The sequence below is a fragment of the Kogia breviceps genome, chromosome 13 (genome assembly GCF_026419965.1).
Source record: "Kogia breviceps isolate mKogBre1 chromosome 13, mKogBre1 haplotype 1, whole genome shotgun sequence".
Lineage (NCBI taxonomy): Eukaryota > Metazoa > Chordata > Mammalia > Artiodactyla > Physeteridae > Kogia > Kogia breviceps.
Genome location: NC_081322.1, coordinates 4762363 through 4779057, shown reverse-complemented (window position 1 = coordinate 4779057; position 16695 = coordinate 4762363). Strand labels below are relative to the sequence as shown.

The window sequence follows — 16695 nt, the reverse complement described above, 5'->3', positions numbered from 1 at the left end:
GGTCTTTCACCTCCTTAGTTAAATTTATTCCTAGGTATTTTATTCTTTTTTGATATGATTGTCTTTCTGATAGTTCATTACTAGTGTATATAAATGCAACAGATTTCTGTATATTGATTTTGTATCTAGCTCTTTTACTTAATTCATTCACTATTCCTAACATTTTTGGTATGTACTTACAGTTTTCTACAAATAATATCACTGCAAACAGTGACAGTTTTACTTCTTTCTTTCCAATTTGGATTCCTTTTATTTCTTTTTCTATTCGATTGCTGAAGCTAGGACTGCCAATATGTGCTGAATAAAAGTGGCAAGAGTGGGCATCCTTGTCTTGTACCTGACCTTAAAGGAAATGCTTTCAGCTTTTCACCATTGAGTATAATGTTGGCTGTGGGTTTGTCATATGCAGCCTTTATTACATTGAGGTATATTCCCTCCATAGCCACTTTGTTGAGAGTGTTTATCATAAATGGATGTTGAATTTTGTCAAAAGCTTTTCTGAATCTATTGAGATGATCATATGATCTTTATCCTTCATTTTGTTAATGTGGTGTATCACACTGATTTACACATATTGAACCAACCCTTGCATCCCTGAGATAAATCCCACTTGATCATGGTGTACAATCCCTTTAATGTATTGTTGGATTCGGTTTGCTTATATTTTGTTGAAGATTTTTGCATGTATGTTCATCAGTGATATTGGCCTGGAATTTTCTTTTCTGTGTGATATCTGTCTGGTTTTGGTATCATCATAATGCTGGCCTCATAGAATGAGTTTGAAAGTGTTCCTTTCTCTTCAATTTTTTGGAATAGGTTGAGAAAGATAGGTGTTAACTCTTCCTTAAATATTTGGTAGAATTCACCTGTGAAGCCATCTGCTCCTGGACTTTTATTTGTTGTGAGTTTTTTTTTTAACTTCTGATTCAATTTTATTACTGATAAATTTCTATTTCTTCCTGAATCAGTCTTGGGAGATTGTATATTTCTAGGAATATATCCATTTATTCTAGGTTATTCATTTCATTGGCATATAATTGTTTGTAGGAATCCTTTAGAATCCTTTGTATTTCTGCAGAGTTGGTTGTAACTTTAATTCTTCCATTTCTGAAATTATTTATATGCACTATATCTTTTTATCTTAATGTCTGGCTAAAGGTTTATCAATTTTGTTAACATTTTCAAAAAACCAGCTCTTAGTTTCATTTCTTCAGTGACCCATTGGTTATTTAGTAGGATATGATTTTTCATGTGTTTGTGGGTTTTAAAGTTTTTTCTTGTAATTGATTTCTAGTCTCATACCATTACAATTGGAAAAGATACTTGATATGATTTCAATCTTAAATTTATTGAGACTTGTTTTGTGGCCTATCATGTGATCTATCCTGAAGATCTATCTATTCCCTATGCACTTGAAAAGAATGTGCATTCTCCTTCTTTTGGATGGAATCTTCTATAGATAGATAGATAGATAGATAGATAGATAGATAGATAGATAGATAGATAGATAGATAGATAGATAGATATTAGGCCTATCTGATATAATGTGTCATTTAAGGCCAGTGTTTCCTTATTGATTTTCTATCTGGATAATCTGTCCATTGATGTAAGTGAGGTGTTAAAGTGCCCTACTATTACTATGCTACTGTCAGTTTCTCCCTTGATGCTTGCTAATATTTGCTTTATGTATTTGGGTGCTCCTATGTTTGGTGCATACACATTTACAATTGTTGTATCTTCTTGTTAAATTAATACCTTTATCATTATGTAATGTTCTTCTTTATCTTGTTACAGACTTTGTTTTAAAGTTGCATTTCTCTGATCAAAGTATTGCTACCCAACTTTCTTTTACCATGTCAATTGAATAACTTTTTCCATCCCTTCACTTTCAGTCTGTGTGTATCTTTAGATCTGAAGTGAGTTTCTTGTAGGTAGCAAATATATGGGTCTCATATTTTTTATCCATTCAGCCACTCTATGTCTTTTGATTGGAGTATTTAGTCCATTTACATTTAAGTAATTATTAATAGGTATGTACTCATTGCCAATAACAATTAAAAATTCTTAATTATTTTCTGGTTGTATTTGTAGTTCTTTTTTGGTCCTTTCTTCTTTTCCTCTCTTCCCCTGTGATTTGATTTTTAGTGTTATGTTTGGACCCCTTTCTCTTTGTGTGTGTGTATCTATTATACTGTTTTGACCTGTGGTTACCGTGAGTTTCAGATATAACTCTATACAACTATATATATATAAAACACACACACATATACAAATATATATATGTATACACACACACAGAACTATGTATAACTATACACACATAACTCACATAACTATGTATAAATATATATGTGATTATTTTAAATTAATGATCTCTTAAGTTTGAAGGCATTCTACCAATCCTGCATTTTTACTCCCACCCCATGTTTAAGGTTTTTGACATCATAATTTACATCTTCTTATTTGTATATCCCTTAACTGCTTATTGTGAACACAGATAATTTTACTACTTTTGTCTTTTAACCTTCCTACTAGCTTTATAAGTGATTCATCTAGTAACTTACTGTGTGTTTGCCTTTACCAATGACACTTTTTCCTTCATAATTTTCATATTTCTAGCAATGGTCTTTTCTTTTCCACTTGGAGAAGCCCCTTTAACATTTCCTATTTAGTGGTGATAGCTTCTGCTTATCTATAAAATGCATTATCTCTCCAACAAATCTTAGTGATAGCCTTGTTTGGTAGAGTATTCTTGGTTGTAGGCTTTTTCCTTTCATCACTTTGAATATGTCATGCCACTCCCTCCTGACCTGCAAAGTTTCTGCTGAAAAATCAACTGGTTTTCTTATGGTTGTTCCCTTATATGTAACTAGTTGCTTTTCCCTTGCTGCTTTTTAGATTCTCTTTTATCTTTAATTTTTGCTGTTTTAATTAGAATGTACTATGTTGTGGCCCTCGTTGGTTGGGTTCATCTTGCTTGGGACTCTCCATGCTTCCTGGACATGAATGTCTGTTTCCTATATCAAGTTAGGGAAATTTTCAGCTATTTTTCCTTCACATAAGTTCTCTGCCCCTTTCTTTCTCTCATCTCTTTCTTAGACCCCAATAATGCAAATGTTAGTATGCTTCATATTGTCACAAAGGTCTCTTAAAATGTTCTCATTTTTTAGAAACTTTTTTCTCTTCAGTTTGGGTAATTTCCACTACTTTGTCTTCCAGTTCTCTGATCCATTCCATTATATCATCTAATCTACTTTTGATTCCTTCCAATGTATTTTTTAATTCAGTTATTGTATTCTTCAGCTCTGTTTGGTTCTTCTTCATGTTTTCTAACTCTTCATTAAAATTCCCACTATTGGGCTTCCCTGCTGGCACAGTGGTTGAGAGTCTGCCTGCTGATGCAGGGGACACGGGTTCGTGCCCCGGTCCGGGAAGATCCCACATGCCACAGAGCAGCTGGGTCCATGAGCCATGGCCGCTGAGCCTGCGCGTCTGGAGCCTGTGCTCTGCAACGGGAGAGGCCACAACAGTGAGAGGCCTACGTACCGCAAAAAAAAAAAAAAAATCCCACTATTTTTATCCATTCTTCTCCAAAGTTCGGTGAGCAACTTTATGATCAATACCTTGAACTCTTTAACGGGTAGATTGTTTATTTCCACTTTATTTCTTTTTCTGAGGTTTTGTCTTGTTTCTCCATTTGAAACATATTCCTATGTCTCCTCATTTTGCCTAATTCTCAGTGTTTATTTCTATATATTAGGTGAGTCATTTATATTCCCTGATCTTGGAGAAGTGGCCTTATATAGGAGATATCCTGTGGATCCCAGCAGCACACTCTGCTCTGGTCACCAGTGCTACATGCTCTAGGGGTGCCCTTTATGTGGGCTGTGTGGGCCCTTTTATTGTGGCAGGGCCAACTACTACAAGTAGGCTGGTAGGTGGCTGTCCCACATTCCAGTTGGCTGCCAGGCCCTGCCTTGTACAGTGGCTGCCAGCCCACTGGTGGGAAGGCTTCGGTCCTGGCACAGCTTGGCCAGAGGCACCGTGGGGCTAGTGCTGGCCTACTGGTGGGTAGGGCTTGGTCCTGGGGTGGCTCTAATTTGTAACTTTCAAGGTGAAGATATAATCATTAGACTTGGGAACTCTGTGTAAGTTGGGCAGGGGAGACAAGTAAATAAATATGACTGGCAGGAATCTCCACAGACACAGCACACACTATGCCCACTATCCTGTTCTACATGTATCATTTCAGGTACCAGAAGATAAACATCTGCAACCTCTAATAAAGCAAAAAACAAACATGGAAATAATGAAAAAAGACAAAAAGTAGAGCTATTTGAAGTGCCTGGGGTATTTGTGAGATAAAATAGGGTATTATCTCCTTTCATTTCTGGAAAGCCTGAATATAATTATTTTTTCTTAAAAAAGCAAAACAAAAGGCAGTATTAACTTAAGATAGTATTAAAAAATATTTATCTTTTTCTAGTCACTCACTCATCCCTTAACCCTTGTTATTCAGCTCCTAGTGAAACAATCCTTTGAAAGTCACTAATGACCTTGCAAATATTATATTCAATAGACTTGTCTCCAGTCTCAAATTTTTTCCCATCTGTATCATTTGACATTATTAAACACCTTTCCCTTTTTGAAAATTTTATATCCTGTGGTTCCACTCACACAGAGATAAGAAATCCTTTTTAATAAGTAATTAATTAAATTTCTCGACATATGTTATCAATTTATGTGTTGTTGTTTCTTCTATACCGTGCCTTCCCTTTGGACTTACTAATTTTTTTTAATTAATTTATTTATTTATTGGCTGTGTTGGGTCTTTTTTGCTGCGTGCAGGCTTTCTCTAGTTGTGGCAGGAAGGGGCTTCTGTTCGTTGTGGTGCTCGGGGTTCTCATTATGGTGGCTTCTCTTGTTGCACAGCACAAGCTCTAGGCGCATGGGCTTCAGCAGTTATGGCACATGGGCTCAGTAGTTGTGGCTTGCAGGCTCTAGAGTGCAGGCTCGGCAGTTGTGGCGCACGGGCTTAGTTGCTCCATGGCATGTGGTATCTTCCCAGACCAGGGCTCACACCTGTGTCCCCTGCATTGGCAGGCAGATTCTTAACCACTGCACCACCAGGGAAGTCCCTGGACTTAATAATATTACAGAGGCATATTCTATGATAATATTTTAGTGAGAGACTGTAAGTGGTAAACTCCCTAAGTTTTTGTGTGTCTGAAAAAATCTTTATTTTTCCCTCATTCTTGAGAGACAGTTTAACTAATATACATTTCATGTTCAATTTCATTTTTTACCTCTGCATTTAGAATATACTACTCCATTCTCTTCTAACAGGCTTTTTTTGAAGATGTAAAGAATTGCCCATCTAAAGATGGGTCCTGTCAGACACTCCAAAACATACAATCAGTCCAGCAGAAATCCATCAAAAGATAAAAATAGTATATCTGGGACACCAAGCATAAGCAGGACAAGAGGCTCTGCCCCTTCATCTCCAGCCCCACCTCCTACAAAGGTGATAGCTTCCAGCAAACCTTGGGGAAAGACTGACTCATGCTCATGTCAGATCCAGCTCTTCCAACAAAGCCACTGGGTACATACAGACAGTACAGGTACATTCCCACACAAGGACACTCCTTCAAGACCACAATAGGTAACTGTTTCAAAAAATTTCACAGGGGGCTTCCCTGGTGGTGCAGTGGTTGAGAGTCTACCTGACGATGCAGGGGACATGGGTTCGTGCCCCAGTCCAGGAAGATTCCACATGCCGCGGAGCAGCTGGGCCCAGGAGCCATTGCTGCTGAGCCTGCACGTCCGGAGCCTGTGGTCCACAACAGGAGAGGACACAACAGTGAGAGGTCCGCATACCACAAAAAAAAAAAAAAAAAAAAAAAAAAAAAAAAATTTCACAGAGACAGAGAAAGTTAAGCAAAATGAGAAGACAGAGAAATTTTTCAATTGAAAGAACAAGAGCAAACTCCTGAAAAAACAATTAATGAAACAGATATGAATAATTTACCATATAAAGAGTTCAAAGCATGAGTAATAAGAATGCTAGCTGAATAAGGGAAAATAATAGATGAACACAATGAGAATTTTAACAGGGAACTAGAAAATATAAAAAAGAACCAGTCAGAACTGACTACAATGGAAATGAAAAACACACAAGAAGGAATTAACAGTGGACTAGGTGATACAGAAGAACTCATAAGTGATCTGGAAGATAGAATAATGGAAATCACCCATAAGAACAGCAAAAAAGAAAAACACATTTTTAAGAATAGTCTAAGGCACCTCTGGGACAACAACACAGTACCAATATTCACACTATAGGGGGGCCCAAAAGGAGAAGCGATAAAGGGTCAAAAATGCATTTGATAAAATTATGGCTGAAAACTTCCTGAAGCTGAAGAACAGATAGTAAGGTACAGGAAACACAGGGGGTCCCAAACAAGATGAACCCAAACAGACATCATCAAAGACATATCATAATTAAAATGACAAAAGTTAAAGATAAAGAGATAATTTGAAAGGCAGCAAGAGAAAAACAGAGTCTTATACAAGGGAAACCCAATAAGGCTATTTTTCTGCAGAAAATTTGCAGGCCAGGAGAGTGGCATGGTATATTTAAAGTGCTAAACAGGGAAAACCTCCAACTTAGGAAAATCTACCCAGGGAGATAATCACTTAGAATTGAAGTAGAGATAAAGAACTTCTCAGACAAGGTAAAACTAAAAGAGTTCATCAATATTGAACCTACCCTAAAAGAAGTTAAAGGATCTACTCTAAGTGGAAAAGAAAAGGCTATAACAAGAAATATCTATAGGAAAGGAAAAATCCCACTAGCAAAGGCAAATATATAGTAAAGGCTGAGGATGAATCAGATAAATAAGCTAGTATTAAAAGACAAAAAATGTAAAAATCAACTATAACTACAACAAACAATAAAGGGATAAACATGAAGGTTAAAATATATAAAGAACAAAAAATGTGAGGGAAGGGAGTAAAAATGGTAGATCTTTTGGAATGTGTTTGAACTAAAATGACTACTAGTTTAAAACAAGTAGACATATTTATAAGTCAATGTATATGAACCCCATGATAATCAAAACAAATCGAAAACCTACAATAGATACACAAAAACAAGACAGAAAGGAACACAAGCATATCACTGAAGAAAATCTTCAAACCACAAGAACCTAAAGAAAAGAACGGTAAAGAACTACAAAAACAACGAGAAAATAAGTAGCAAAAGGGCAATAAGTACATATACCTATCAATAATCACTTTAAATGTCAATGGACTAAATGCTCCAATCAAAAGACACAGGGTAGCTGATTGGATAAATTTTTTAAAGAGACCCATTTACACACTGCTTATAAGAGACTCACTTCAGAACTAAAGGCACACAAGACTAAAAGTGATATAATTGAAAATGATATTTCATGGAAATGACAAGAAAGAAGCAGGAGCAATACTCATATAAGACAAAAAACACTTTAAAACAAAGTCTATAACAAAAGATGAAGAAGGGCAATATATAATGATAAAGGGATCAATACAAGAAGAGAATATAACATTTGTTAACATATATGCACGTAATATAGGAGCACCTAAATATATAAGGCAAATATTAGCAGACATAAAGGGAGAAATTGACAGTAATACAATAATAGTGGGGGACTTTTAACACCCCACTTACGTCAACAGACAGATCATCCAGACATAAAATCAAAATTGGACAACCTAGAAGAAAAGGATAAATTTCTAAAAACATATAACCACCCAAGACTGAATCAGGAAGAAACAGACAATCTAAATGGACCAATTACTAGCAGTGAAACTGAACTTGTAATAAAATAAATACGTAAATAAATAACACAACTCTCAGCAAATTCCATGACCAGACAGCTTCAGAGGTGAATTCTACCAAATATAAAAAGGAGACCTAATACCTATCTTTCTCAAACTAGTCCAAAAATTGAAAAGGAGGCAACACTCCCATTTTCATTCTACAAGGCCACATTACCATTAATTATTATTAATTAATTACTGACACCAAAACCAAAGACACTACAAAAAAGAAAATTACAGGCCAACATCTCTGATGAATATAGATGCAAAAATCCTCAGCAAATATTAGCAAGCTGAATTCAACAATATACAAAAAGGATCATACACCATTGTCAGGTGGGATTTATTTCAGGGACGCAAGGATGGTTCAATATCTGCAAATCAATCAATGTGATACGCCACATTAACAAAAGGAAGGATGAGCAGGACCAGAGGACATAAGCAAGCTCAATGAAGAGGTTACTCAGACTTCCATGCCACTTACCAAGGGTGCACTATAATACCATTCTCAGCTCATACCAATAATTATATAGGGCTTCTTGTATAAAATGCTAAAGGAAGAGGGATTTTATGAATAGGTTTTATGGATAAATTTTATGGATAGGTTTTATGGATAGATTTTATGGATAGGTTTACCCATAAACCTATCCATAAAGCCTGTGGTTTTATGGATAGGTTTATGGGTAGGCTGCTTAGATAAGCAGGTTCTAGTTGGAAACGCAAAATAGCTTCATGACAATCATTCAACTGAATGACAGTGAAAAGCAAAATTTTCTCCAAGAGTAAAGCTCTGAACTGTGCACCTAATGATCCACTTTGTGTGGCGCTCTATAAATTCCTTAAGGCTGAAAGCTATATGTCTTCTTTGAATTCTCCTCTATTATCCACTGTTATCAGTCAAAATGCTTAGTTTTAAGATAACATAAAACTCAGTCAACCTACTTATGCATTAAAAAAAAGGCAGGTGAGATTTTATGATAAGGATACAGGAATATTTTATAGAACTCCAGGAATGAAGACAGGACTAAGGAAAATTCTATAAACATAAATTGGAACTGCATTTGGATTCTTAATCTCATCTCTGTTCCTCTCTGAGTGATTTCCTCTCTCTCTCTTTTCTTTCCTTTTCTCTATACATTGACATACTGATATTTTCTGCTTCTCTACTAGAAATGGTATGTGAAAAATGACAAATCTATTATCTCTCAAAGTTATGTGTGTGTGTGTGTGTGTGTGTGTGTGTGTGTGAGATGGTCCACTATCTGAGAGACTGAATTTTAAAATTTGGTGTAAAAATAGATTCCCATGAATAATAAAAACAAAAAACCTCTAACTGGTCTAGCTGGAATCAAGTGCCTATTCTGCATCTAATCAAATTGTGTAAAGTACAAAGTCAAGAGTCGTGTTATTAAAAATGGTTGCTAGAGGCTCAGCATTGACTCTAAAGGAGAACTAGGTCATTGTTAGCTGAACAATGGACATACTCTATCATTCTCATTTTCCCAGTTCTCCTGACTAGAACCCTTAGTCAGCTTTGGTTTATCCTTCTCTTTTATCTACTATATAGTTCTTTCACCATGAACTATTCCATTCGTCTTTCAAAATTACTCTTTTTTCTATTCCATCTCCATTCCTACTTCCTTTATCATTTTCCAAAATGACAGTCCAAAAAAAGGATATTTATTGTAAAGTCTGCATTGTTTAACTACTAAAGATAAATTTTTTTTCTCGTTATAGACTACTGGTGTTTCTGCATTACTGGCTGAATTGTGTCCCCACCACCACCCAAATTCATACGCTGAAGTGCTAACCCCTAATATGATTACATTTAGAGACAGCGTCTTTAAAGAGAAGATTAAGGTTCAATAAAGTCATTAAGGTAGAGCTCTAATCCAACAGAACTGGTATTCTTATAAAAAGACAAAGAAATAGAAGGGGTACTTGCACAATAGGAAAGGCGTGTGAGGACACAGTGAGAAGGCTGTCTGCAAACCAAGGAGAGAGGCCTCAGGAGACACTAAACCTATCAACACCTTCATCTTGGATTTCCAGCCTCCAGAAAAATCAAATTTCTGTTAACCCATCCACTCCATGGTATTTTATTATGGCAGCCCTGACTAACCAGCGGTTTGCCTCTGTGTTCATTATTCAGTTTTCTTTCATTTTATTCTGGTAAGAGCCCACTAAACATTGACAATTAGCTTTTTACACAAATATTTTCCCCAATTTATTTGCCCTCTCATCTTTTTGTTTTGTTTTACATACTGAAGTTGTTTCAGTGTAGTCAAATTTTTCAGACCTTTTCTTAACAGTTGCTGCATTTGAAATCATGCCTAGAAAATTCTTCTCATTCCCAGAATTATATTTATATTCACCCATGTTCTCTTACTATTTTTTTTGTCTCATCTGAATTTTATTTTTAGTGCATGATGTAAGATCCAGATCAATTCTTTTCTCACATAGCCAACCAATTATCCCTGTACCACTTAATCATTTTCCCATTTATTTAAAACCTACTTTTATCATACCCTAAATATTTATATGCACTTAAAACTCCTATTGCTTCTTACTTATGACATTCATTCATTCAATAGTTCATTTTGGAGATTATATTTTTCCACATTTATCATTAAAGAAAAAGAATTTTCTACGAAATTCAAGAAACATTATTTTGGGTGACTCAAATTACTTAAAAAATTATGGTGGGAAAGTTTTTAAATTAAAATACTAGCATATAATTGTTTTCAGGTAATAATAAACATCAAAATAAATATATACAAAAATACTTCACCCAGTAATGAGCCAAATGAAGAGGGGGGAGGGGTACCATCTGATTTAATTGAATTATACTAATCAGAAATAAAAGAAAAATGATAGAGAAGAAACTACCTGAAGATTGTCAGTTGGCTTGTTCAGGCTCCTTTCAAGTGAACAGTTGTCCTTTTTTTAAAAAATTATTTATCCAAAAAAAAATTTTTTTCCTCATGGTATACGAGGGCTATTTTTGTACATCATTATTTATTGGTAAGAAGAAAACCTACTTAATGCAGGTCACTGGGTTAAGGATTCTGTTGTTGTGCCAAGCAAAGGGTATAGACAAGAACTTAGTAGTACAGGCCCTGCAATGTCCATGTTGTATGTGCTTTGCTACCGCTCGAGTTTCGCCTGTCCTTATTCAAGGCCAGAACCATTCCAAGAATTTTAGAGAAAATTCGAGAGACTTGAAAAGCTTGCCAAAGCTTTAGCTATTACTACTATCCATTATTTCCTGCTTTCCATATGGCAAACACTTTATAACCACATTGCAAATGTGAATGTATTATCAACACGGGTTTACAGACGATGAAACTGAGATTCGAGGAATCAATCATAAACTTCCAATATCAAACTGGTAAAGAACAGTTCATTCCAACACAAATCTCTAGCTATCCATGGTGCTGCGCGGTCCAAAAAGCTGCGCCCAAGTATAATGGTAAAGTCAGACAAAAGGAAAGACAAAGCTGTGACAATCGCTGACAGGCATCAGAGAAAGATCAAAGCGCCGCGGGGCCTATCAGGAAACTTCCGAGGTAGGCAAGGTACCTGGCCGGCCGAGGCCGACGGAGCGCGTGGAAATGGGAGCTCAATGAGAGGGAGGCCGCAGAGAAACTTCGCTACGGTTTTTGAAGGCCGTAAGGTAAACAAGTTAAAAACCAGAGCGACCCGCTCAGCCAACAACTTGGAAAGGAGACGCGTTACAACGCTCCGCAAGGATTTAAGTACCTCGCGCCAGAAGCTCCTGGACCTCCAAGCTCATCCCGGCATTCCTTGCGCCGCGCAGGAGCAAGCCCTGACGCGCTTGGGCCCCTGCGGCCGCCGTCGGCTCTGAGTTGCTATGGAAACCCAGCTGCCCTCACTATGTCTTTGGAACAGGCCCCTCAGTCCCGGGTATTCGTGGAACTGGTTCCCTGGGCTGACCGGGGCCGGGAGAACTATCTACTCTCGGGCGGAGAGACGCTGCCCGGCCCCCGCCGCCCTCTCGCCTCAGCGCAGGCCCAGACTGCCACCCGCGAGGTGCATGTGAGCGGCACTGCGGAGGTGTCTGCTATCCCCGACCGGGCGCAGGTGGTCGTGCAGATGAGCAGCACCAAGGAGGCGGCAGCCGAGGCCAAGAAGAGCGTTTGCCGCCGCCTGGACTACATCACGCAGACCCTCCAGCAGCAGGGCGTGCAGGTGAGAGCTCCGCGGGCGAGGAGCTTCTAGCCTGCCCAAGAAAACCCGGCGGCGGCGGAGGTTGGGGGGTGGGGAGCGTCTGGGACACTTTTGTGTCATCGGTGGCATTAGAAGGCGCGAGGACCTGGCAGAGTGAATCTCTGGCCCATCCTTCTTGAAAGTAATTATCAGCTGCAGAGACTTGTGAAATAAAAGAATTCAAATTGAATGGGGTTTTATTTGGCGATATTTGCTGCAATAATTTTGTTTTTAACGTTGAAATGACGAAGTGTTAAACTTGAAACATTAGATGTAAATGCTTGCCTAAGTAGTGTGTTAGACACTAAATCATTATTTGTTTTTATTGTGCACCACGTAATTAGCAAGTGAAAAACAGGGCTTCCTCCCAACGTGGTAAAGCTATTTTTTTTTACCATCTTTATTGGAGTGTAATTGCTTTACAATGGCGTGTTAGTTTTTGCTGTATAACAAAGTGAATCAGATACACCCATATCTCCTCCCTCTTGCGTCTCCCTCCCGCCCTCCCTATCCCACCCCTCTAGGGGCCACAAAGCACCCAGCTGATCTCCCTGTGCTATGTGGCTGCTTCCCACTAGCTATCTGTTTTACATGTGGCAGTGTATATATGTCCATGCCACTCTCTCACTTCGTCCCAGCTTCCCCTTCCCCCTCCCCGTGTCCTCAACTCCATGCTCTATGTCTGCGTCTTTATTCCTATCCTGCCCCTAGGTTCTTCAGAACCTTTTTTAAAAATATATATTCCATATATATGTGTTAGCGTATTTTATTTGTTTTGCTCTTTCTGGCTTACTTCACTCTGTATGACAGACTCTAGGTCCATCCACCTCACTACAAACAACTCAGTTTTGTTTCATTTTATGGCTGAGTAATATTCCATGTATATATGTACCACATCTTCTTTATCCATTCCTCTGTTGATTGACACTTAGGTTGCTTCCATGTCCTGGCTATTGTAAATAGAGCTGCAATGAACATTGTGGTACATGACTGTTTTTGAATTATGGTTTTCTCAGGGTATATGCCCAGTAGTGGGATTGCTGGGTCGTATGGTAGTTCTATTTGTAGTTTTTTAAGGAACCTCCATACTGTTCTCCATAGTGGCTGTATCAATTTACATTCTCACTGACAGCACAGGAGGGTTCCCTTTTCTCCACACCCTCTCCAGCATTTATCCTTTATAGATTTTTTGATGATGGCCATTCTGACCGGTGTGAAGTGATACCTCATTGTAGTTTTGTGGTTTTTTTTAACATCTTTATTGGAGTATAATTGCTTTACAGTGATGTGTTAGTTTCTGCTTTATAACAAACTGAATCAGTTTTATATATATATATACACACATATGTTCCCATATCTCTTCCCTCTTGCATCTCCCTCCCTCCCACACCCCCTATGCCACACCTCTAGGTGGTCACAAAGCATCTAGCTGATTTCCCTGTGCTATGCAGCTGCTTCCCACTAGCTATCTGTTTTACATTTGGTAGTGTATATATGTCCATGCCACTCTCTCACTTCATCCCAGCTTACCCTTCCCCCTCTCCATATCGTCAAGTCCATTCTCTAGTAGGTCTGCATCTTTATTTCTGTCTTGCCCCTAGGTTCTTCTGACCATTTTTTTTCTTTTTTGATTCCATATATATCTGTTAGCATACGGTATTTGTTTTTCTCTTTCTGACTTATATTACTCTGCATGACAGACTCTAGGTCCATCCACCTCACTACAAATAACTCAGTTTCGTTTAATTTTATGGCTGAGTAATATTCCATTGTATATATGTGCCACATCTTCTTTATCCATTCCTCTGTCAATGGACACTTAGGTGGCTTCCATGTCCTGGCTATTGTAAATAGAGCTGCAGTGAACATTGTGGTACATGACTGTTTTTGAATTATGGTTTTCTCAGGGTATACGCCCAGTAGTGGGATTGCTGGGGCATATGGTAGTTCTATTTGTAGTTTTTTAAGGAACCTCCATACTGTTCTCCATAGTGGCTGTATCAATTGACATTCCCACCAAGACTGCAAGAGGGTTCCCTTTTCTTCACACCCTCTCCAGCATTTATTGTTTGTAGATTTTTTGATGATGGCCATTATGACAGTGTGAGAAGATATCTCATTGTAGTTTTGATTTCCATTTCTCTAATGATTAATGATGTTGAGCATTCTTTCATGTATTTGTTGAAAATCTGTATATCTTCTTTGGAGAAATGTCTATTTAGGTCTTCTGCCCATTTTTGGATTGGGTTGTTTGTTTTTTTGATATTGAGCTGCATGAGTTGCTTGTATGTTTTGGAGATTAATCCTTTGTCAGTTGCTTCATTTGCAAATATTTTCTCCCATTCTGAGGGTTGTCTTTTGGTCTTGTTTATGGTTTCCTTTGCTGTGCAAAAGCTTTGAAGTTTCATTAGGTCCCATTTGTTTATTTTTGTTTTTATTTCCTTTTCTCTAGGAGGTGGGTCAAAAAGGATCTTGCTGTGATTTATGCTATAGAGTGTTCTGCCTATGTTTTCCTCTAAGAGTTTGATGGTGTCTGGCCTTACATTTAGGTCTTTAATCCATTGTGAGTTTATTTTTGTGTATGGTGTTAGGGAGTGTTCTAATTTCATTCTTTTACATGTAGCTGTCCAGTTTTCCCAGCACCACTTATTGAAGAGGCTGTCTTTTCTTCATTGTATATTCTTGCCTCCTTTGTCAAAAATAAGGTGACCATATGTGTATGGGTTTATCTCTGGGCTTCTATCCTGTTCCACGGAACTATATTTCTCTTTTTGTGCCAGTACCATACTGTCTTGCTTACTGTAGCTTTGTAGTAGAGTCTGAAGTGAGGGAGCCTGATTCCTCCAGCTCTGTTTTTCGTTCTCAAGATTGCTTTGGCTATTCGGGGTCTTTTGTGATTCCATACAAATTGTGAAATTTTTTGTTCTAGTTCTGTGAAAAATGCCATTAGTAGTTTGATAGGGATTGCATTGAATCTGTAGATTGCTGTGGGTAGTATAGTCATTTTCACAATGTTGATTCTTCCAGTCCAAGAACATGGTATATCTCTGCATCTGTTTGTATCATCTTTAATTTCTTTCATCAGTGTCTCATAGTTTTCTGCATACAGGTCTTTTGTCTCCTTAGGTAGGTTTATTCCTAGGTATTTTATTCTTTTTGTTGCAATGGTAAATGGGAGTGTTTCCTTAATTTCCCTTTCAGCTTTTTCATCATTAGTGTATAGGAATGTAAGAGATTTCTGTGCATTAATTTTGTATCCTGCCACTTTACCAAATTCATTGATTAGCTCTAGTAGTTTCCTGCTAGCATCTTTGGGATTCTCTATGTCATCTGCAAACAGTGACAAGTTTACTTTTTCTTCTCCAATTTGGATTCCTTTTATTTCTTTTTCTTCTCTGATTGCTGTGGCTAAAACTTCCAAAATTATGTTGAATAATAGTGGTGAGAGTGGACAACCTTGTCTTGTTACTGATGTTAGAGGAGATGGTTTCAGTTTTTTCACCATTGAGGATGATGTTGGCTTGTCATATATGGCCTTTATTATGTTGAGGTAAGTTCCCTCTATGCCTACTTTCTGGAGGGTTCTTATCATAAATAGGTGTTGAATTTTGTCGAAAGCTTTTTCTGCATCTATTGAGATGATCATATGGTTTTTCTCCTTCAGTTTGTTAATATGGTTTATCAGATTGATTGATCTGTGTATATTGAAGAATCCTTGCATTCCTAGGGTAAATCTGACGTGATCATGCTATGTGATCCATTTAATGTGGTGTTGGATTCTGTTTGCTAGTATTTTGTTGAGGATTTTTGCATCTCTGTTCATCAGTGATATTGCCCTGTAGTTTTCTTTCTTAGTAACATCTTTGTCTGGTTTTGGTATCAGCGTGATGGTGGCCTCATAGGGTGAGTTTGAGAGTGTTCCTCCCTCTGCTATATTTTGGAAGAGGTCACTGTTGTGGCCTCTCCCATTGCGGAGCACAGGCTCCGGACGCGCAGGCTCAGCATCCATGGCTCACGGGCCCAGCCACTCTGCGGCATGTGGGATCTTCCGAGACCAGGGCACGAACCCGTGTCCCCTGCATCAGCAGGCACACGCTCAACCAGTGTGACACCAGGGAAGCCCTGTTGGAAGATTTTTAATCACAGTTTCAATTTCAGTGCTTGTGATTGGTCTGCTCATATTTTGTATTTCTTTCTGGTTCAGTCTCGGAAGGTTGTGCTTTTCTACGAATTTGTTCATTTCTTCAAGGTTGTCCATTTTATTGGCATATAGCTGCTTGTAGTAATCTCTCAGCATCCTTTGTATTTCTGCAGTGTCAGTTGTTACTTCTCCTTTTTCATTTCTAATTCTACTGATTTGAGTCTTCTCCCTTTTTTTCTTGATGAGTGTGGCTAATGGTTTATCAATTTTGTTTATCTTCTCAAAGAACCAGCTTTTAGTTTTATTGCTGTTTGCTATCATTTCTTTTTCATTTATTTCTGATATGATCTTTATGATTTCTTTCCTTCTGCTAACTCGGGTTTTTTTGTTCTTCTTTCTCTAACTGCTGTAGATGTAAGGTTAGGTTGTTTATTTGAGCTGTTTCTTGTTTCTTGAGGTAG

The 16695-nt window shown here is 37.8% G+C and overlaps 1 protein-coding gene and 1 long non-coding RNA gene across 3 annotated transcripts in view; one reads left to right on the top strand and one right to left on the bottom strand.

Moving 5' to 3' along the window:
* Positions 1-11678, bottom strand: part of LOC131767726 (uncharacterized) — a 196509-nt gene extending 184831 nt beyond the window's left edge. Inside the window, exon 1 of the long non-coding RNA XR_009338827.2 lies at positions 11626-11678. This is a non-coding gene — a long non-coding RNA (uncharacterized lncRNA). The remainder of the gene's footprint in view (positions 1-11625) is intronic.
* A 6-nt stretch (positions 11679-11684) lies between these two features.
* IRAK1BP1 (interleukin 1 receptor associated kinase 1 binding protein 1) overlaps positions 11685-16695 on the top strand; it is a 36844-nt gene continuing 31833 nt past the window's right edge. For both annotated transcript variants that reach the window (XM_059082990.2, XM_067011273.1), the window contains exon 1: positions 11685-12075. In XM_059082990.2, coding sequence (XP_058938973.1) covers positions 11761-12075 — 315 coding nt within the window. In that variant the 5' untranslated portion in view covers positions 11685-11760. The remainder of the gene's footprint in view (positions 12076-16695) is intronic.